General features: G+C 37.5%; 1 protein-coding gene across 1 annotated transcript in view; it reads right to left on the bottom strand.

The window, feature by feature from the left end:
- LOC131849926 (serine/arginine repetitive matrix protein 1-like) overlaps positions 1–24,496 on the bottom strand; it is a 31,192-nt gene that overhangs the window by 2,427 nt on the left and 4,269 nt on the right. The window contains exons 5-18 of the mRNA XM_059200057.1: positions 19,763–19,858; positions 18,686–18,762; positions 17,020–17,911; positions 15,634–15,711; positions 13,139–13,259; positions 12,016–12,186; positions 11,509–11,620; positions 10,184–10,302; positions 9,381–9,589; positions 8,058–8,316; positions 7,021–7,124; positions 4,842–4,921; positions 4,485–4,568; positions 3,827–4,168 (exon numbers count right to left, since the gene is read on the bottom strand). Coding sequence (XP_059056040.1) covers positions 3,827–4,168; positions 4,485–4,568; positions 4,842–4,921; positions 7,021–7,124; positions 8,058–8,316; positions 9,381–9,589; positions 10,184–10,302; positions 11,509–11,620; positions 12,016–12,186; positions 13,139–13,259; positions 15,634–15,711; positions 17,020–17,911; positions 18,686–18,762; positions 19,763–19,858 — 2,744 coding nt within the window. The remainder of the gene's footprint in view (positions 1–3,826; positions 4,169–4,484; positions 4,569–4,841; positions 4,922–7,020; positions 7,125–8,057; positions 8,317–9,380; positions 9,590–10,183; positions 10,303–11,508; positions 11,621–12,015; positions 12,187–13,138; positions 13,260–15,633; positions 15,712–17,019; positions 17,912–18,685; positions 18,763–19,762; positions 19,859–24,496) is intronic.

The following is a 24,496-nucleotide window of genomic DNA, read 5'->3' as shown; positions in this document are numbered from 1 at the left end:
AAATTGGAGTGTCTGTTTGTAATATTGAAATAACCGTTTTTTACTACATGCATATGAATATAAATACGGTACATACACCAAAATAAACGTTTTTTACAATTTTTGTCTGTCTGTCTGGATGTTTGTTCCGACTAATCTCTGAAATGGCTGTACCGATTTTGAGGGGACTTTTTTGGCAGGTAGCTGATGTAATAAGGAGTAACTTAGGCTACTTTTATTTTAGAAAGATAAAGTTAAATTCCACGCAGATGAAGTAGCAGGTACAGCGAGTTATAAATAAATATAAAAAAATCGAATAACAAACGATCGACGTGATACACGATACCTATGACTTATCAAACACAACGTTTTATTGTAATAATTAAATTAATAACTACTGCCATTGGTAACATTATCATTACATGGTATAAAACAAAGTCGCTGTCGCTGACTGTCTGTCCCTATTTATGCTTAAATTTTTAAAACTACGCAGCGCATTTTGAAGCATTTTTTTAATAGATAGAGTGATTCTAGAGGAAGGTTTATACATATATATATATAACATGTACATCCGAGTGAAGCCGGGGCGAGTAGCTAGTTACATATAATACAATTAATTACATGTATATTAATTTAAGTTACAAAACAAACATAAAACGCCTTGTAGTTGTTACAACCTACAATGGCAGTGAATGAGTTAATAACCATAAAAATAGACATATACATTATATATATAAATACAATATAAATATATCACACAATTTATATCACAGACGTGTATTCAGTGCTGTATAAATACACAACACTATGTTTGATGCTTCAAACGTGTTTTTTATTATATTTTTAGAGCATTGCATATGCACTTGTTTTTTGTATACCTGCATAATTTTAATTTTTTTTCTTATCGTTCGTCAATTATTGAGTTCACTTCTTTTGTACTAACTTAATTTGTAAAACGTTGTCGAAATTAAAATACATACTTAAACATATAAATCTGAGTTTCATTAGAAGCTCCATTATGTTATACAAGACAATGGGACATTAAAATGCTTCGTCCGCGCAATATTCGAGGCAATATAGAAAGAAGAAAGAAAGAAAATTGTTTATTTGGTACACTGAAAATATTTTTTTTAATTTAATTTACATTTTATATTAATAATTACAGTACCAACTAGGTCTCCGCTCCGCATATGTCGTGACGGGGTGGGGAGCTCATAAAAAACACCATATTAAATATATCAGATTGTCCGCTCCAGGAGACACTGGACATCGCTACACTGCTGCGCAGCAGTGCTTCTGGACGTGGAAATAGACATAAATATATGAATTGAATGAATAAAATTGTAATTTACTAACATAATATCCGAATTAAATGAATAAATAATATTATTTGCAATTATAGATAAACCTAATAAAAAATACACTAAAACTTATTTAGTACTAGTTGGTGGTTTGTACTCACGTTTCGACTTAAAAATGTAAAGTTACAACGATTATTTAAAAGAGCAACACGCAAGTCTCTTGTTCGTTTTCTTGTTATAAGACATCTTTCCGAATAAGTGGTAGATTAATAAAATAAGTATGACTATTCACAAAAATTATTTGAATATTTTATATTCTATTATAATATTATTTTACATTATAGCTGAGTGGAGCCATTTCAGTGCATTTTTGGATGTATAAAATGATTATTTTATGTTTATTTTTAATTATGGTAAATTAAGTTTAATTATATGTACATTTTATTTGCTCTTTTTTCATTTGTTGTTTATATTGTATTTTTTACATTGCACTGAATAAAATATTTTTCTTTCTTTCTTTCTTTCTTTATTCTTTTAGTATACATATATCACAGAATTTGTATCACAGATGTATCTAACTTGGGTCTTAACTATGTACTGTAATTGCGATAATATAATAATAATCAGGGTTGCTAGACGCCAATTTAGTGCGAAATAGAGCGCCTTAAAACATGATGGGGCCCGCCTTAAAAACTAGATGGGGTCTGCCCTAAAAACGAGATGGGTCTACCCTAAAAACAGGATGGATCCTGCCCTAAAAACGAGATGGGGTCTACTCTAAAAACAGGATGGGTCTACCTTAAAAACAGGATGGATCCTACCCTAAAAACGAGATGGGGTCTACCCTAAAAACGAGATGGGGTCTGCCCTAAAAACGAGATGGGTCTACCCTAAAAACAGGATGGATCCTGCCCTAAAAACGAGATGGGTCTACCCTAAAAACAGGATGGGTCTACCCTAAAAACAGGATGGATCCTGCCCTAAAAACGAGATGGGGTCTACCCTAAAAACGAGATGGGGTCTACCCTAAAAACGAGATGGAGTCTACCCTAAAAACGAGATGAGGTCTGCCCTATAAAAAGGAGATGGGGCCTGCCCTATACCATGTACAGGGCAGGCCAACGCCGTCGGAGCCGGGGTTATGCCATTACAAGTGACTTCAGTAATAACGCTCGTAGGTCCACATTGTAGTTTTTTAGTGGGTAAGAATTACACACACCCCCTAGTAATCCCTCCTGCGGTCTTTTCAAAAGGGTTTTCTAACACGATAAAAGAAAAGGACAGTTAGATGTCTATTATTTTCTGATGAACGAAAAGTAAGATTGAATAGTTTTAATATGCACTATGATCATATGCTTACATAATAGACGGCCTCGGTGGTCTAGCGGTTTAGCACACCGCCTTACCTCCGATGGTCGCGGGTTCGATTCCTCGCACGGCACAAACATTTGTATTCCTGAGTATGATTGTATCGGTCTGGGTATTTTCTATGTATAATATGAATGTATTTACGAAAAACAAATGTATCTATGTATTTATATCAGTATCTAGTACCCATAACACAAGCTCTAGCTAACTTAATTTGGGTCTAGATGGCGCTGTGTAAATTGTCCTGAGATTATTATTATTATTACATTTTTGAAATTCATGTTGCGCCTTGGAACCTAGAACGGGTGGGACGTATCGTTTCGTACAAGTTTTGGTGTATTCCCTTGTTATTGCTTAAATAAAGGAAAACATATTTCATATCAAAAATGTATATATATATATATAATTATATTGTTCTGTGACGTACTGACACCTCCTAGTGAGAGTCAGTATCTGTTATATACTGACTCTCACTACTTACGTACTGACACCTCCAGTACGTCTATTAAAAACGAATTCCCAGGTTAAACATGTAATTTCAGTTAGAACCAACGATTCTAAATATAATAAATTCCAACGGTTGAGTTAAAAATCCATCAATATTCCGTGACATTTCTCGTGGGCCGTGTTACCTTACAGAGGTTTTAAAATAAATGGAAACTATGGGAGTAAACACAGTTCAAGTTTTTGAGAATACAGCTAAAGTTTTCTGACATTTGACCTATTCAAATATTTATCTGATATAATATATTTATATATTTTTTTATTATTCGGTACGTTAATATAACCCTATATTCATAGGGTTAATATAGGGACAGTTTATATAAATTATAGGGAAATAAATATAAATCGTGTCGGTCCACGATCCACTTGGTCCACGTCCAAGATCTCTGGAAGGCATTAAATGCGAGCAGCGCAAGACCGATCGTCGTGGAGATCTTTGGGGGAGGCCTATGTCCAGCAGTGGACGTCTTCCGGGCTGAGATGATGAAATATAAAATATAGGGTACATATAAAGGTTTATGGTCAATCCTATATTTATTACCGATATTAATTTAAATGGGAAAACTACAATATCTGGGACTGCTTGTTACATATATCTTTTTAAGTCCGAACTTATTCACATATGAAGCATCAAACCATACAATCAACTTAACCCTATAATGCTTATTGTTTACCTGTATATCATTTCCGGCCAATGTCTTCAGTCTGGTATCCGTGATGCCATCTGGCAAGTTCGTTACCATGGCAACGTTCCCATCGCTCAGATATTTCTCCTCATCTACATCTGAATCTGAGTTATACTCAACCTGCGGCTCTTCCTGTTTCTTTATAACTATACGGGGCTTCTCCGACCCTATAGCGGTGCGGACGGCCCTGCTGAATATGCCAGGGTTGGGTTTACTGGGATCATTTTTGCCTTCTATGCGTGAGAATACAGACTTTTCTTTGGTTTGCGGTTTATTTTGGAGGATCACTCGTCGGTTTGTGAAGGGTTGTGTCTTCTCCTCTTTGGCAGACTGTAAAAAAATCATTATACAAATCAAATCAAAATTCTTATAGGTCTCATAGAGATTCTTAATAAAATTTTCAAAACATTCGGACTACTCTTACACTGTTCGCTTTACAGCTTCACCAGTCTATAGTAGTCGCTAGTACATATGGTACTGCAAACCAAAGGAAGGACTTATGGAGCGGCTGAAGAACAAATCCCGCCTGACGGATATGACTTTAGTCTGAGGGCACCGTTAGGGTTTCGAAGGCCTTCTTAATTTTTATCCTCGATTGAATTGGACGGGGAAGCGATCGGAGAGATCTTTATGATTAAAAACTTACCTCTTTTTTATCAAGTACATCCTTTTTATCAAATGTTATTCGTTGTCTAATTTTCGTCGAGTTAATTTCCGTTTTTTGTTTAGCCTGCAGCAAAAAAAATCCATGATCATCTTACTAATATTACAAACGCAAAAGTTTGTGAGTACGGACGGATGTTTGTTACTATTTCACGCAAAAACTACTGAACAGATTGTGATGAAACTTTACAGTAATATAGCTTAAACATCAGAATAACACATTGGCTATAATTGTAAAAGATATTATGTAAATTGTGCGAAATATAGTGATAAACGTCACGTAAGTGTGATGCAGACGAAGTAACGCGGGGTAGCTAGTATTAAATAAGTTTAAAAATACCTTATTGGTTGTTTTCTGTATGTTCTCTGTGTCTTCAGAAGTGGAGCTGCTGGCGGCAGCTCGACTAGGTGGTGACTTTTCTGTAACAAAACATTTACAATGAAACCTGGTTGAGTGGGACCTGGATAAGTGAAGTCTATTATTGAGAGTTGCTATGAGGTCCCGGTGGACCTCATTGCAACAAAAGTACCGACTTTTACTCACTAAACGATTACTTGATGACGAGCGTGCATGGCAATAGTTGTTCATTTTTAAGCGATACTTAGGAACTGCTTATGGAGTGGTATGGTTAGGAGTTTCAAGTTTTAAGGTGACGGCATTAGGGTTCATGATTTCTCGAGCTTTTCAATTTCTCGGGTCTCGAGAATTCTCGAGGTTAATTTCTCGGGTCTTCTCGGGTTGTCGAGAAATTTACATTTACGTACGTTTGGTTTCTTTTTGTTCCAATAACGTCAAAAAACTCAGTGGTTTCATTTGAGACGAAAACCACTGCATTTTTTGTTAAATATTAATTATAAAATTTAACTATAAAATGAATTATAAAACTTTTATTGAGTAGGTATATTTAAAAACATTATACATATTATGAATAAGCCATTTTTTTTAAATACTGAAATATATTAGGTTCTTAAATATGAAATTAGCGTTTTGTCGTACTGGCCACTTTGATCTTAAATATCTCCTCTTTGGTTAGAAATTTCAATTTCAAATTTACACGGCTATTCACTCATGCATTTGTTTTTCGAAAACCGTAATACATGTGCTTGGTTTTTTCTTTGGGTCACTCAGCTTATAAAATGGAAAACTTAAAATATCGCGTCATTTACAAGTACAAGTACGAGTTCCGCCATGGCACTAATGCTGCAGAAACGGCTCGAAGGATTAATGATGTGTATGGTGGTGGTGTCGCAAAAGAAAACACAATGCATTGTTGGTTGCAACGTTTTCGTTCTGGAAATTTCGACCTGCAAAACAATCCCCGTGGGCGGCTGGAGTCCAAGGTTGGTAATTATAATAGCAGATCCATCGCAAACCACGTCCGAGTTAGTTTCAGGTTGCGGTGTTAGTGACAAAACTGTATTAATCCACTTGTAGCAAATTGGGAGGGTGAAAATATAAAATGTATATTGAGTAGACAATTCGAGTTTCGATCGACAAACGCGCGTAGACTGCTGCGTTACATTAGTCAACCGGCATAATAATAAAGGGATTTTAAATCGAACCTGTGATGATGTGGATCTTGTATTATAATTGGAAACGCTCATCGCAATGGCTGAACCCTGGCAAACCAACCAAATCCTGCCCCAAGCGAAAATTGACCCAAAAAAAGTTACTTGCGAGCGTTTAGTGGACTAGTTCCGGTGTTGTTCACTTCAGCTTTCTTAAATCTGGCCAGATGATTACGGCAGATGTGTGTTGTCAGCAATTGAGAAACCATAGTGGAAAGCTAGCTGCTAAACAACCGAGGCTGGTCAATCGCCGTAGGCTACTGCTGCTTCAGGACAACGCTAGACCACACACTGCACAACTGACATTTACCAAATTAGAAGAGATTCAATTGTAATGTCTAAGACTGAAATTGCATCTTGCTCCAACAGATTACCATTTTTTTCGAAATTTGGATAACTGATTGGGAAAAAATTCAAATCCGATGAGGCAGTCCAAAGTACAAAGATTTTATTGATATGTCCAAATGTTCCCGTTCAAATGTTTTTTTCAGTAAAGGGATCAATGAAGTACCTATGAGATGGCAAAAGTGCATTAAGAGCAATGGTACATAGTTTGATTAAATAAACATGTTATATTTTGAAAAAAAAATACTTCAGGTTACTCCCTTACAAAACACCACTTTCATATGTTAGGACCTAATATTATTCAGACTTATATTTATAATGACAGCACCATTTTTGGCTGGTTATTTAGAAAAAATCTACCTTAAACTTGTAAACAAAAATAGTTTCTGTAAAACAAAAAAAAAATACATGAAAGAAAACCTTAATATCTTGTATTATTGTGCCGCCACGCAATACAACAAACGTCAATTTAATTTCTATATAGGTACTTGATTTCTCGAGTTCTCGACTTTTCTCGAGCTTGATTTCCCGGGAACAGAACCCAAGGATTTCCCGGGAATTCTCGACCCGAGAATTCCCGGGAATGAACCCTAGACGGCATATACCTGTGCGACTGGTGAAGACGATCTTCTGCCTGGTAGATGTCTGGTTCTGGGTTCGAGGCGGGAGCCGGGCACGAAGGTCGCGGCCCACAGACGGCGGAGGACTCCTGCACCAGACAAACATACAACAATGAGGCGAAGTGGATTGTTAGTAATGTGGACTAATACCCACATTGTGTGTATATGTACTGTGTCAGGTTGATCTCCACGTCAGGGGTCAGGTTTACCACGAGGGTTCTCCAGGGGGAACCCTCGTGGTAAACCTGACCATCGTGATAAATTCATGGTGATTTTACCACGATGGGTTAACTGACCTGACCTCATACTCATCTTATCATCCTCCACTGGTGCCCCGCCAGCGTAAACCGTTAGCGCAGGCGGGGCAACATTCCATTATCGTCCATAAAAAAACATACAACACTTACTCATGTTATCATTTCGAAGAGTACATACATCATTCTGAGATAAAAACTCATCGCTCCTAAGAATATCCTTCAATTCTTGTTAGTGACGGGTTATTTTAATGGATGATAATGGTATGATACCGAGGTACGGTACATACACCAAAATAACATTTTTTACAATTTTTGTCTGTCTGTTTGTTTGTTCCGGCTAATCTCTGAAATGGCTGTACCAATTTTCACGGGACCTTCACTGGCAGGTAGCGAATATAATAAGGAGTAACTCAGACTACTATTATGTAAGAAATCATCTTTTATTTAAAAAAAAAAAAGTAATGATGCAATGACCATGTACTGTCCAGTACAACTAAAATTAATTAACTTTTTTGTTAAATTCCACGCGGACGAAGTCGCGGGTATAGGTAGTAGTTTATATAGAGGAGTGCAGAATGCTAATATATGTATATATATTTTTTCATTATACAAGAAATCATTAAAAAATTACACACATTACCGTGTATTTGACACACACATACATATATACTATGTTTATTGCCAGACCCTGTTATTATAAGTTGGGTCTAGATGGCGCTGTGTGAATTGACCTGAGATTATTATTATTATTATATGGGTACTGACTTGGTGGTCTGCTTGAACCGGCCGGTATCATCGTCGTCTGATAAGATACCATCGATGTCCCCGAGTATGAGGTCGAGGTCGTCGTCGGAGTCGGTCCTGGCGGTTGTGACCGGCGTGGTGGGCGTGGTGAGCGTGGCGGGCGTGGTGAGCGTGGCGGGTGTGGTGAGCGTGGCGGGCGTGGAGGACGCGGGGGGCGGCAGCGGCGGCGTGAGTGCACGCTCAGGACTGTGGCGAGCGTGGACGGGCGGCGTCAGAGGCTCTGGTCACAAACATCACACATTTATTATCACATATTCTTAGTTCACATAGTATCACATATTCTCAATGTGACTAATACATTTACATATACACTAGCTGACCCGGGAAACATTTTTATTTATTTATTTAACTCGAATGTGAACACATTGTGTTACTAACGACTCATAAACTATGTTAATAAATTATTATATTTGTTTAATGTTAAATCGTAAAAAAATAATACAAAACTTGTGTGTCGCTCTTTTGAATAGATGTTTCTTTTTCTTTAAATAATTACACAATAACAAATAAAAAGCATTCGATAATCAACATAGAAACCGCTACGCTCATTTCTGATGGTAGTCCTTAAATTCATTCTATTCGCCATTGTCGCGTACAAGCAGCGACAAAATCCAACACAAAGAGAGCGTTTTATTTGGAGCGCACACCCATCCAATTTAACTCATACATTCTACATATAACGAACAGACTTTCAAAATCTAATCGATCACGCAACATACATTTTGTTATTGTACACAAAATGTAATATATATCCATATTTTTTTATTATTGTTTTATATTAGTCACAAATTTCTTGCTCGTTCTTCTTGTGATAAATCTGCATTCCGCATGAGCGGTAGAATAAAAAAGCTTGACTATTCAAAAGTGCTTATATTGAGTTTATTTGAATAAAGATTATTTCTATTTCATGTTACGCCCTTATTTCCATAGACTGAAGGTTCATAACATTTGCAATTTTTTTAATGATCCTTTTTATTTATTTATTTTTCCTCGCCTTTATTGCTCCGCGAATAATAGATATTTTTTTTAGCGGAGTATGTGTGTAACACTGTTGTTTTTACCGCGACTGTAGCGTAATTACATTCGTCCATAATTTGTAACAAATAGTACATTTATCAATAAATTCAAAATAGTAAGCGAAAATTATCATATCTACACCCCGTAATCTGCTAAAACCATCATCAAATACCATCTTTTAATTCGAGCCGCATCATCACGTCCCAGACAAAAGAAAAACATTTTAACATTGAATAATCCAGTCTTAAGATTTAAAAAAATTCTCACCACTGGTAGAATTAACTTCCGCAGTCTCCCGGACCCTCACCGGCGACCTCTCTCTGACCTTCTCCATTTTCACCGTCTTCTCCGGCGACGCTCTGGTGGTGTCCGGCTTGCTGTCCTGTTCTACACTCGTGGTTGTGGGTCTCTCTGTGTGTGTTTTAACTTCGTCTAACTTCGGCAACTCCTTATCTTTATCGAGTCGTTCACGCTCTCTGTGTAAAAAAAAAATAATATTTGCATTGTATAATGTTCCTTCCTATGGGGAAAAACTGTTTTTTTTTTTAATGGATAATAATGAAATGGTGCACTTGCCTGCGCTAACGGTTTATGCTGACACAACACCTGTGTAGGATGATAGGATGAGCATTAGGTCAGGTGAGTTAGCCCATCATAGTAAATTCACTATGAATTTATTAAGAGTTTCCAGGGTGAACCACGTGAAGGTCAACCTGATACCGAACATTGCTAGCAATGGGCGTAATTAGACCACATTACTAACACTCCCCTTCCCCCCGGAAAACACTGGTTAACTATGGGCAAAACCAGAGAATCTTGGGAAAAGATGGAAGGCTTCACCCAAAGGGAAATGGAACGTCCTGTATTTGGCACAACTTCTCTGCGAGAGGACCTAAAGGGAGAACTGACCAGGAACTGGCACAAATCCCCTGCGAGAGAAGAATCTAGAAGTAGCCCATGAACTGACCGGTCTTTCCCCTGCGAGAGAAGGATCTAGATTGACCCCATGAACCGATTTGTCCTGGAACAACTCTCCTGCGGGAGCGTCTAGAAGAAGCTCATGAACTGACCTGTCCTGTAGCTGGCGATGTAGTGCCACAGCATTCCTCCTACGCCTGACCTCTTTGGCTCGAAGTACCCTTTCCCGCAGATTTTCCTGTTCGCGCAGACGTCGTCTGTACTCGCTATCCTGCAGAACACATTTCACAATATATATAATAAAAGCTAATGTAATTAATTAAGGACTATAAAAGATCATAACTACACATCCTATGTGGTTGTAGCCCTCTCATGCATAAAGGAAATATCTCCTTTAGAATATATACACTATCCTGAGGAGATAAAAACCATCGCTATCCTCCAATTCTTGTTCCTGACGGGTCTAAGTAGCGTACTTTGAAAAGGGCGAGCACAATAGATCTATGTAGGTCGCAGTGCTACAGGTCCATGCACCTGACATCTAATAATTATTTCTTTTTAACTGGCCGAGAACGTACTTGAAATTCCCCTGGTGTTGCGGGTGCTTATGGGCGGCGGTAATCATTTACCATCAGGTGAGCCGCATTCTCGTTTGTCCCATGTGTCATATAAATTAATATTTTTGATTACATTAGATTGCTTAGAGCGATAAGGCCGTCTTTTGTTCGTATTTTTTTCTTTTTTGTAATTATTTCTTCTTTTTTTATGCATAATAAAATGTTTTATTAGTTCTTAAGAAGGGCAAGCATAATAGATCTATGTAGGTCACAGTGCTACAGATCTCATGCTCCTGACAATAGTCCAAACCTAACAATAAAAAACGGTTAATAATAAAAGACTTTAACGAGTATTATTCTAAATGAGGTAGACAGAAATATATTCTTTTATGGTCATTGCTTTGACTTTTTGATATTATACAAACATTTTTATTGATGAGTATGATTGTTGGTATTGGTCATATTTCTGGGTTATCTGGGTGTTTTCTGTGTATGTATATAATTATGTATTTACAAAAAATTGATTTAGCTAGTACCAGTTAAGTACCCACAACACAAGCACTGCTTTTGTGACTAGATGGCGTCGTGTGAATTATATCTGTGTTGTTTATACGATTTCTTTTACTCTATGTAGCAAGCAATACGGCCCATCTGATGGTAAACGGTTACCGTAGCCTATGGTCGCCTGAAACAGCAGGAGGGTCACGTGCGCGTTGCCGACCTTTAAGAAACCTTAATATACTCTTCTTGAAAAACCCCATGCTGTAGTCTCTCAAGAACACCTCGGCAGGTAGTTAATTCAACAATCTAAGTGTACGCGGGAGGAAGCTCCTCTGAAACCGCACCGTAGTCTATGTAACGACGAGACTATGTAATTATAAAGGGTGCCCCACACTGGTGGCGTACGGCCGCGCACTGACCTCGTCCCGGGGCGGCGTGTGGCGGCGCCGGTCGGGGGAGCGGCGGCCGGGCGGCGGGGGCGGCGGCGGGGGCGGCGGCGGCGGCGGGGGGGACGGGGACGGAGACCGCATCCTGTGGGGGAAACATTACAAATCAATACAAGCACTTTTGAATAGTCACATTTTTATTCTACCACTCATTCGGAACACAAATTCAACACAAGAAGTATGTAAGTATTAAACATAAATTGTATCTACTAATTGAAATTTTACACATCTCTTATGAAGATATACTGATCTCGACAACATATTGTTAACATCTTATTGTTTACCTACATTTAGCAAATAAAGTATTACTATTTTTACTATTATTTATATAAATAATTACACAATAACAAATAAAAGGCATGCAATAATCAACACAGAAACCGCTACGCACTCATTCTTAGTGCAATCAGATAATATTGTCAGCGCTATGAATTTTAAAATAATTTTTTTTCTACAAAACATGTATTGAAGCATAATCACCTCCTGCGCAAGCCGGCGCGGTTGGCGCTGATGAAGGCCTCCTGCCGCAGCAGTAACTCATCATCACTGCTCCGTCTGCCTCCTAGAGGGCCAGGTCTACCACCATCACCAGCACCACTGCCCGACACCGCCAGATCGTTCTCGATCTCAATGGTTGTGTTCTCTATATATCTGCAAATAAAATAACCATCATATTCATCCGAGACGGGATCAACTGGCGGAGTTGTAGAGAACGCAAAAATTGTCATGTGGGACGAACAAACTGCTGGATTATATTGGTTTTGTTATTGGAGTTTCCATCACCATAAAGTCTGAAATGTTATTAAGTGATACTTATGCGTTGCCATCTTTTAGGACTACGATATCATGGTACCTATCCTGTAATTTCACTACCTTATTTCACCTTACAACTGAAGCACAGCTTACAAAGCAAAGTGCATGCCACTGACATATCCAGGAAAATTACTTTTCCCTTAGTCTATGCAGGTAATAATTTATATCAAGATGATTGCAGGTAATACAGTACTTGGTATCATTACATAGTATAAAACAAAGTCGCTGTCGCTGTCTGTCCGTCACTATGTATGCTTAAATCTTTAAAATTACCCAACGGACTTTTAGAGAACGCAAAAGATTTATATATATAATACGAACAAACTGCTGGATTAATAATATAATAACAATAATAATTAACAATTCACACAGTGCCATCTATTCCCAAGCTAAGCAAAGATGGATATGATACAACATATAAATACTTTAAAACATTTTTTAAAAACTTGTGACCATCCGAAGTAAAGCCCTGTACTTATCTTAAATAATTCAATACAATTAATTATAATCTATACTAACATTATAAAGCTGAAGTTTGTTTGTTTGTATGTTTGTTTGAACGCGCTAATCTCGAGAACTAGGTTCGAATTGAAAAATTATTTTTGTGTTGGATAGTTCATTTCTCGAGGAAGGCTTTAAGCTATATAACATTACGCTACGACCAATAGGAGCGGAGCTGCAATGAAAAATATTGCAACAGGTGAGGAAATGAAACGCAGACGAAGTTGCGCTGGTCAGCTATAAAAGATAAGAACAGTAAACTGTGTGTGGAAACCATAAAGAACTTTACCTCTGCGGGTCCCGCCTGGGCGGATGGCTGGGCGCGGTCTTCCGTGCGGCGGCCCGTGCTAGGGCATCTCTCTGTTCAGCTATGAACCTCTCCGCTGCTTGATCTAGATCCTTTATCGGACCTGCAAATGTAAATATTGAACTGTATTGCACTGCATTTCTATTAAACTATCTATACTAACATTAAAAGAAAGAGAGAAAGACAGATTCTGGAATTTAAATTCCTCATAATAAACCCCCGCCGTGATTTTGTGTTTGAGGATTTTTTTATTTGTTTTTGGAATTCAAATACTAGAATCGCAGTGATTCTGCACCGATTTGAGAAAATATTTCGCAGTTCGAAAGATGGACCAGCATCTTTCGAACTGCGTAACACTTTCTCAAATCTGTCATTAATAACTGTCTAAATTGTGACATTATGGAATAATTTACATTTATGTGAATGAATATATATTTATTTATTGTGTCCACAAATTTAAACATAAAATATATAATAACAACAACAAAAAATTATAGGAGACTGGACTCTAAACTAGATTAGAGATCTGTGCCTTTGGAATTCAGACTCCCATTTCAAACGCTGTGATGTGTAAATTAGATAGATAGACAGATGAAATCTTCATTCACCAATTACAAACAGCGTATATGAGGTACAGAAAAATAGATATTTGTATATCTATTTTTCTGTAATATTTGTCTATAAAATAAATGGAGTTGGCATTATGTGCAAATATGAATTGCATATTCACTCAACTCAGTATAAAGTTGGAGATAAATCTGCAACGCTGATATTCTGTTGGCTCCTATACTTAAAATTATATATCTTACTAGCTGACCCAGCAAATGTTGTTTTGCCTTAAAAAAAAAGTTTAGGGCCGAACTACCCCTAACATTTAGGGGGATGATAAAAATGGATGTTGGCCGATTCTCAGACCTACTCAATACGCTCACAAAATTTCATGAGAATCGGTCAAGCCGTTTCGGAGGAGTATGGGAACGAAAACTGTGACACGAGAATTTTATATATAAGATTAGTAAACTACATATAATACTATACATTATATAGTCATAGTAAACTTCGAGCTCGTTGATATTAGAAATAGAAATAATCTTTATTAAAATGAATTATATGAATTAATAAATTAATTCAACTCAGAACGCAGACTCATCTCAAGAAGAATGAGCAAGAAACAGGCGTGTAAATATTTTAAATAAATAAATACATGTAGTAAAAGTAAGTCAACAACAAAAACAAATTAAATAAAATGAGAATAAATAAATAGGTTAATTCTAGAAAATTCTTATAGTTAACATTAGTTTTGTGTTTGAGTGTAAATTTATTCTATTAAATTATTACTTGTTGGTGATCATATACAAAATATGTAAATAAAAAAAAACTTTGATAAATTTTCAGTATTTTTTTAAGAGCTGTTTGTCTGTCTTTCACACACACCATGCAGTAACTATTATAACATTCATATTAATATCTATAATATCAAGAAATAATGTAATGTGCAGGTAATTGGTAAGCGCCACTAAATACAAAATGCAATATCTGAAATAATAAAAAAACACAGTTGTGCTAAGAAACAGTCATGCGTGATTTTAACAAATTATTCAAATGCCACCGGTTTCAAATTCAAAACATTCAAATAATTTTTTTATAAACGAGAGATGGTCAACATATCCATTGACGTATATAATAATAAATTTGTATCTCTACAATTAACAAAAATTGAAGTGTCTCATTGTAATTTCAAATAAACTTTCACTGAATGCACTTCCGATCGATCCCCATCCAATTCGAACAGGGATCGAAATTACGACGACCTGAGCCGAGGTTCGAAATCCTAACGGTGCCCTCAGACTAAAGTCGTATCCGTCAGGCGAGAGTTGGTCTTTAGCCGCTCCATAAGTCCTTCCTTTGGTTTGGAGTGCCATCTGCACTCGCCCCCTATCGTCCGGTGAAGCTGTAAAGGCCATCTGCGGCCAACAGCATTAGAGTAGTCCGAAAAAAGGGAGCGATCTTCTTTTTGTTGGAGGCAGCCGATACGACCAGACGTGGAATACAAAAGTATTAATGTGGAGTGAGAAATAAAACTAAATAAAAATATCGACGCTTAATTTCTGAAACTTCCTAATAATATATACGTATAATTAGTCAAAATCAGTTTACCCGTGATCATGGTCGTTGAAATATCGGAAACTCAGCAAATAAATATAAAACGTGGTAACATCCCGTGATTGTTACTAATTATACATATAAATAATGACCGTGTCAAATTTAAAACACTATATTCCTAATAATATATCTTCATATGCATTTAGAGAAAAGATGCTAATTGAAAATTACAAACAAACACTTAATTTCTATTTATTTCCATAGATTATTACGATTAGTTATTAAACGTTTAGTTCTACTGACCTAAAACCCGGTGGCATAAGATTTATATATGTGGTATATATGTATGTTTATATATATATCACACAGTTTACCGAATTTGCTCTCCAACGTAGGGCTGAGCGGCGGCGACTTGTGTATCCGTGTCGGTATATACGTAGGCAGGGATAGCCCTACACAATTCACAATATCACAATCAAAATCACAGATACGGTAGCTCAATTCAGAAATTATAATTATAATATATTATTATTGTACGTGTATAATTTAGTAAATAAGTGTCTTGGACACTTTCCACTTATGCCGCTAGATGGCGTTACTATGTAACGTAAAACGCGCCATCAAGATTTTTTGTGCTATTTATATAGTCAAACGGAATGTTTGTAACAGCAATCCCCTCCGATCGATCCCCCGTCCAATTCAAACGGGGATCGAAATTACGACGGCCTGAGCCGAGGTTCGAACCCCTAGTGGTGCCCTCAGACTAAAGTCGTATCCGTCAGGCAGGAGTTGGCCTTCAGCCGCTCCATAAGTCCTTCCTTGGTTTGGAGTGCCATCTGCACTCGCCCCATAACGTCCGGTGAAGCTGTAAAGGCCAGCTACGGCCAACAGCATTAGAGTAGTCCGAAAAAAAAAAAGAAAATGTAACAGCAATTTAATTCCATCTGGTTCTGTATCATTCAGTTCTAGAAAAGAATATATCAACCACCTGTACATATATTGTTTCATTCATTGAACCGATATTTAGTACACCTTGATTCAGTGTGAACAAGCAGTTGTTCAGTGGTTACGAACACTAATTAGACTGTTTTCTTTTATCTTTAAATCAAATCATTTATTCGCAGAATACAGTACTTATAGGTGTATACAATATTAAATATAATGTATTTTACAATATCATATGATGGTGGTCAGTCTATTCTCCCAAATTTGAATTTAAAAATGAATCTGTATTATTGTAAACATGTACAACATTTATTTGAAAAGAATACGAGCTGAGTTTCTTGTCAGTTCTTCTCATCTCAAAATCATACCGAACTGACGGTACATTTGCCATATCATAAGAGTCTGTAATAGACCTACATGAATAAAGATATTTTGAATTTGAATTTATTATTTATATATATTTTACATATCTCCCTTTTCAGGGGGTAATTGTTCAAACACGCGGGCCTTAGCCAAGCATGGATGAGTTTAAAAGTTATATGAGGACGATGAAAGTGATGACGACGAAAGAAATTTAAGAAAATTTGTAAATATTTTGCCGAAATTTGACATGTCTCCGAAATTTAAGGTGTCATGACTTTTAATCCTGTATTTATTTTAAAGAATTAAAAGGCACGACATCTTAGCCAGAACAACCTTATGTCCATGAAACATAGAGTAATAAGGTGCTGATTATGTATAGACGGTTATCTCTTACCATCACATCGATGGTAAATTTGTTTGGTAATTACATAAAATATGCTTGAACATTTTACCTTCAACTGGCGGCTGAATATTCCCCTTGAAGTGTGGATTGATGAGTACTTTCTTCCCCGCCAAACCACCGGGCGGCAAATTCGGAGGCAGTTGAAGCGGTAACATCCTCACTTCTTGCTCTCTCCCCATCATTTTCCCATCAAATTTATCCATTTTCGGTAGGGGTAACCCTGGTAGAGGTTGTCGGATCGTCACTTGGGGTATAGGATAAGGCGCTAGCTCCCTCACTGGAGCCCCAAAAGGCCTATGAACCTGACGAGGATAAGGGTACATGGGTCGAGGTTCGAAATTTGGCCTTACATTTGGTCCAAAGAGATGTGAATCTTCCACATTTGACCGGAATTGATTGGGGAACCTTTGGAAATTAGGAACAAAGGGTCGACCCTCTAGGGGTCTGAATGGTACTTCTTGTAACATCGGCCTTTCCGGAGATATTTCGGGTCCCATTGGGAAAGGACCACGATCAAGTTCCATATGGGGGTCTAAATGCATTAGACGTGCTTGTGGTCGAAGATCTGGCCGTATGTCAGAATGACGATCCGGCCGAAAATCGGGTCGAATTTCAGGACCAAAATCTGGTCGCATTTCAGGTCGGTGGTCTGGCCGAATTTCGGGACGCATATCTGGCCGAATATCGGGACGAATTTCAGGCCGAAGGTCTGGTCGTATATCTGGTCTAATTTCAGGCCGAATATCTGGCCGAATTTCAGGACGCACATCTGGGTGAATTTCCGGTTGGATATCTGGCCGAATTTCGGGCGGAACATCCGGCCTTAAGTCTGACCGAATCTGTGGAGGATTTGGTCGAACTTGTGGTGGATTTTGTCGGATTTGTGGTGGACTTGATCGTATTTGTGGTGGAGGAAACGGTGCTCGATGACTGAAATTTCCCTGAGTAAAGACAAAAACATAACACTGTCATAAAATCTGTCTTGTATAACTAGAGGTAGACTGTAAAAAACCATCTGCGTTGGTAACTCAGTCTCACCTACTTCAGTTGTAGGGTGCAGATTAAGCAATGAAATTACTGGAGAAGGGGCATCACACCTTAGTCCCCAGGAATAGCAATGAATAAGTGGTATCATGGGTGTCACATAATAAAGTAATGTCAGAAGTGCTGTTCATGTATATAGGCAACGATTACAGGTTACCATATTATTGTAACTAACCAGTATGTCGCGACGTGGGTCGAGTCATTGGGCTCTCTAAAATATGGTCGAGCGCAGAGATGGCTGGCTCATCCGTCATACTCGTGAACGAGTGCTGCTTGGAACTGGTCTGCTCTAATCGCTACGACTGATTTACTCTTATTTAGTTACTCAACCGGTTGGTAGTTGGTAGAATATTTTCTCTATTTGAGTATTTATATGAATTAATGTTGGTAGTGTGTATCCACACGCTTCAACTTCTAAAAGTAACAATAAAATTATTTAAAAGAGCAACACGCAAGAGTCTTGCTTGTTCTTCTTGTGATGAGACAGCTTTCCGAACGAGCAATTGAAAAAAAATGTGATGACTACTCAAAAGTGTTTCAATGTAAGATTTTTGAATTTTTGAATAAATGATTTTCTATTCTATTCTATACTATAAAATATGATGATAGAGAATAGAACAGTAGTTTCTCTGCCTACCAGTTAAGGGATATGGCGTGAATATAGTACATACCCGGTTATTCCTCCGCCGGTAGACGTGTGGGGGACGCCAGCCGCGACCCGCGCCCATGCGTGGAACTATCACTTTGTCTGTGGACAAACAAAACATATTAATATGTAAAGCCAAAACTTTGTAACCTTTTTACGAAAATAGTGCGATGCAGTAGTATGAAATTTCACACGCTTATAGTTTACTAGCTGTGCTTACGGTTTCACTCGCGTGAAATTTATAGCCTATATGTTATTCTGATGATATAAGTAAGGTTTCATTAAAATCTCTTCAGTAGTTTTTTGCGTGAAAGAGGGACAAACATCCATCCATATTCACAAATTTTCGCATTTATATAATTAATCTTCTTATATATAAAATTCTCGTGTCACAGTTTTCGTTCCCATACTACTCCGAAACATTTTGTGAGCGTATTGAGTATCGGAGTATCGGGTCTGAGAATCGGACAACATCTATTTTTCATCCCCCTAAATGTTAGGGGTAGTCCATCCCTAAATATTTTATTTTTATTTTAAGGCAAAACAACGTTTGCCGGGACAGCTAGTAAGATATAGAAAGAAGTGCAGAATGATAAATAAATTAAAGATATTAAACTAAACTTAACTAAATACGTAATGTCATACTTGAGGACGAATTTTTAAAGTTTATGTTTTACATTTCCTTCTTTTTTGTTCTTTTTTTTGGCTGTTTTTATTTGATTACTAGCTGTTCCCGCGACTTCGTCCGCGTGAAATTTAACTTTATTTTTCTAAAATAAAAGTAGCCTAAGTTACTCCTTATTACATCAGCTACCTGCCAATAAGAGTCCCGTCAAAATCGGTCCAGCCATTTCAGAGATTAGCCGGAACAAACAGACAGACAGATAAAAATTGTCAAAAATGTTATTTTGGTGTATGTACCGTATTTATATTCATATACATGTAGTATAAAACGGTTATTTCAATATTACAAACAGACACACCAATTTTATTTATATGTATAGATTACTTCCAAGTACTACCAAAGCAGTTATATGAATACTTAATCTACCTGGATTTCTCTCTACCTTTCCCGTACATAATATAAAAAACCCAGGCTTACCTAAACTGTCCGGTATGTCTCTGACTCGCGGTTGCCGTGACATGTTCGGAGGCCGCTCTGATACGAACCGCTCACGAGGGCCGCTCATTTCCACCACTGCAAATTAAAGTTAATATTTAGTCTTTTCTTCTACTCTGCAGATTCTGTCAAACTGAAGAGGAAACGCCACTACACATCCTATGCGGTTGTAGCTCACTCATGCATAAACGAAATATCTCCTTTGGAAAGTTTACACTCTATCCCGAGGAGATAAAAACCATCGCTCCTAAGAATATCCTTCAATTCTTGTCCCTGACGGGTCTAGGTAGTGTACTTTGAAAAGGGCGAGCATAATAGATCTATGTAGGTCGCAGTGCTACAGATCCATTCACCTGACAATAGCCCAATTAACCCAATAAAAAAAAAAGTCTTTTCTTATTATTTGCCACCCACAACCACATTGTGGAATCACCTTCCAGCAATGGTATTTCCGAACCGATACGATATTGAAACCTTCAACGAAAGAGCTTAATCCGTTTTAAAAGGCCGATAACGTACTTGCAATTCCCCTGGTGTTGCGGGTGCTTATGGGCGGCGGTAATCATTTACCATCAGGTGTGCCGCATGCTCGTTTGTCACATGTGTTATATAAATTAATATTTTTGATTAGATTAGATTGCTTTGAGCGATAAGGCTGCCTTTTGTTCGTATGTTTTTCTTTTTTGTCATTATTTCTTTTTTATGCACAATGAAAAGTTTTATTATTATCATTATTTTTTGTAAGTAAATAAATTTTTACATTTTTTTTTTATTTAAATGGTATCAACCAAATGAGGTCTGTGATTTTGCCAACGACGTGATTAGGGAGACACAGTAGGGAGACACAGTAGGGAGACACTCCTAAGCTAATAAACCGATTGCAAATGTGATTAGCACATTGTGTGCAATATGATCCAACTTGAAAGATAGGATAGCTTACATCTCAATTTGTAGTCACAAATATTATTTTATTCAAGATCCTTAGCCATAACAACACGTGGCCGGGACAGCTAGTATAGTATACTAGCTGTCCCGGCAAACGTTGTTTTGCTTTAAAATAAAATAAAATATTTAGGGGTGGACTACCCCTAACATTTAGGGGGTTGAAAAATAGATGTTGGCCGATTCTCAGACCTACTCAATACGCTCACAAAATTTCATGAGAATCGGTCAAGCCGTTTCAGAGGAGTATGGGAACAAAAACTGTGACACGAGAATTTTATATATAAGATATACCAGTGCACATCTATGTAGTTAGTGAAAAGCTGTTAATATAAAATTACAAAACGGTACAGAATGGTGGCCAAAGGGTTACTTAAACAGAGGCAGACAAATTTAAAGGTGGGAAGACAATATTGGGAAGGCAGCAGAAAAAAATGGACTCAAAAATAGAATAGAATCATTTAATCAAATAAACTTAATTGAAGCACTTTTGAATAGTCATAACAATTAGTTTTTTATCTACCAGTCGTTCGGAAAGCTGTCTCATCACAAGAAGAACGAGCAAGAAACTTGTGTGTTGCTCTTTTAAATAATCCTTGTAAGTTTACATTTACAAGTCCAAACGTGTGAATGCAAACTACCAACCAGCACTAATTTTTTGGGTCAAATATAAATGTACAATAAGATTAAATCAGTCGTAGTAAAAGAGCCGACCAGTCCCTACAAGCAGTACTCGTTCACGAGTATGACGGATGAGCCAGCCATCACAGCGCTCGACATATTTTAGCGAGCCCAATGACCTGTACCAAGAGCAAAGGACTGGAATTTATAGAATAGCTTGCATAGGATTTATAGAAAAATATGTCACATCACGACACAAACTGTTATTATACACAAGGAAATATTCAATAAATTTGTATTACACTAGCTGTATTTGTATTTTTCTAAAATAAAACTGGCTTAAGTTACTCCTTATGACATCAGCTACCTGCCAAAAAAGTCCCGCCAAAATCGGTCCGGCCATTTCAGAGATTAGCCGGCCACAAAGAGACAGACAAAAATTGCAAAAATTTTCGTATGCAAGTAGTAAAAAACAGTTATTTCAATATTACAAACAGACAGTCCAATTTTATTTATATGTATAGATTAATTAAAATTTTCCTTCCGTACAAAGTATAATAGTATTAGCTGTACAAAACAAAGTCTCCGCTACCGTCATCTTTTAAATTACGCAAGGGATTTCAATTATAGATGAAACGGAGTTTGGCCGAATACCGGATACCGGATATTCAGCCAACCATGTGGCCGGATATCCGGCGGGGCGTACCGGCGGAACGCTGTTCGGTGCACACACACACAGATTTGGTTCGATCTGGGTCTTTTCGTTGATCAGCGAAGTTAGCAATAGTTTCATTTATAGTCTTATTGTGTTGATCGCAGCGCAGAGACGTGTGTGATTGTTTGAGTTTATAATTTGTATTTGTGCTATTGCTATTTAAAGTATATACATAATTCTAATGCTACGTTTATGTTACGTTTACATTCAGCCGCTTCCCTTGCCATTCGCGCTGCCGGAAATATTACCGCATCAGCGTCGACGCGAATGAGTGCCGTTTACAGTCAGCCCTCATATTTATTTACCGGGCGACTCTTCCTTACCTTCCGCTTAAAACGCCGGGCGACAAGTGAGCGAGAGGGCTGAATGTAAACACACGCTGCCAGTCCTTTGGCAGGGAAGTGAGCACGGAAGTGAGCAGCGCGAGAGTGTAAACACGAGTGGAAACACTTCCCATGCCATTGGCGCTGCCACTCGCGCTGCCCGGACCATTAATTCAGAACTTTCGTAACGCCATCACAACGTTCACTCCAAAAAATTACTTGCAACGAACTGGGTCAGTTCTTGCAAGAGTGATTATTTGATTGCCATTTGCGAAGATGTAGATTTGCTGAACCTAAAATAGACTTAACTTTCCTACCTAACTCCACTACTTCTGAAATTGAATTAGCACCACTAAGATAGTCATCAACGTAGAAGTCCCGTTCGATCGAGTTTTTTACTCTTTTGTTAAGGATAGAAGTCGCCAGACTGACTAAACACTTGGTGGCTAAATAAGGAGCGGAAGCTGTACCATAAGTCACGGTATTTAGACTATAAATTTTTAAAGGTGTTTTAGGATCAGATCTAAAAATATTTTTTCTGTTCTTCCTCGATTGTCGGTTTTTCGTGCGCGAGTCAAAGGACTGGCAGCGCGAGTGGCAGCGTGTTTTTACATTCAGCCCTCTCGCTCAGTTGTCGCCCGGCAATATTTCCGGCAGCGCGAGTGACAGGGGAAGCGGCTGAATGTAAACTTAGCATAAAAGATTTAGCAACGAGAAATGGCATCGATGAAGAAAAAGTCGCCTTTATGGGTTTACTTTGATATAAACAGTGAAAATAAAAAGTTAGCTGTTTGTTCATTATGCAATGTTAACATTTCTCGTGGCGGAGAAGGGAAAAAAGCAGGTATGTATCTTATCTTATTGTTTTTATATTTGAGCCTAAATAAATTAGTGCTGGTTGGTAGTTTGTATTCACACGTTTCGACTTGTAAATGTAAACTTACAAGGATTGTTTAAAAGAGCAACACACAAGTTTCTTGCTTATTCTTCTTGTGATGAGACAGCTTTCCGAATAAGCGGTAGATTAAAAAAAATTTGTTGACTATTCATAAGTGCTTAAATTAAGTTTAATTGAATAAATGATTTTCTATTCTATTCTATTCTAATCATTACATAGTATAAAACAAAGTCGCTGTCGCTGTCTGTCCGTCCCTATGTATGCTTAAATCTTTAAAACTACGCAACGGATTTTGAAACGGTTTTTTTAAATAGATAGAGTGATTCAAGAAGGATTATATCTAAATATATATAACTCAAAGGTGACTGACATAGTGATCTATCAACACACAGCCCAAACCACTGGACGGATCGGGCTGGCGCTAGTCCGTCCCGGACAGACAGCGACTTTGTTTTATACTATGTAATGATACCTAATTAAGTATTTACAATTTTTTCAGGTACTTCTGCGATGAAAAATCATTTAAAATCAAAACATCCAGATGAATTTCATATAGTGAATAAAGACAAGGCCGATATCGAGCCTGCTACAATTTCTTTAGCCATTGCGGGGACAAGTTCGTCTTCAATAGCAAAACAGCAAATGGCTATGAGAGAATCTTACGAAAGGAAAATGCTTTGGGATATAAACGATACTAAAGCCAGAAAGTACCATTATTTAGTAGCGGAAATGATTGCACTCGACAACGAGTCATCGTCCATAGTGGAAAGAATCGGATTTAATAGACTCTTACAACAAGCTTTACCAAACTATAAATTGCCAAGCTGGACTTATATTACCCAAAAAATCATTCCCGATATATATGACAGAATTTACGAGAAAATCAAACGTAACATTTCGAGTGCCTTCGCTATTTCCGTGACATCTGACATATGGACACTACACAATAATGCTAGCTGTCTGAGCTTCACAGCTCATTGGATATCGTCAGAATTTAAAGTAGAACACGGAGTTCTGGCAATGAAGCCTTTCTCAGGTTCACACACAGAAGAGAATATAGCTATGGAACTTAACATTGTCGCAAATCGTTGGGATATTGAGCACACTAAAATACATTTATTCATTCATGATAGTGGTGCTAATGTGGTGAAGAATGTTCGTTTGGCTAAGTACGATTCTGCTAGATGTTTTCTTCATACGCTTCAAACAGCTATAAA

This window comes from Achroia grisella, unplaced genomic scaffold (genome assembly GCF_030625045.1).
Source record: "Achroia grisella isolate CSIRO2021 unplaced genomic scaffold, CSIRO_AGI_Agris_v1 utg669, whole genome shotgun sequence".
In the NCBI taxonomy this organism is placed as follows: Eukaryota; Metazoa; Arthropoda; class Insecta; order Lepidoptera; family Pyralidae; genus Achroia; species Achroia grisella.
Note: the sequence above shows the minus strand (reverse complement) of the source record. Positions and strands in the feature narration are given on the sequence as shown.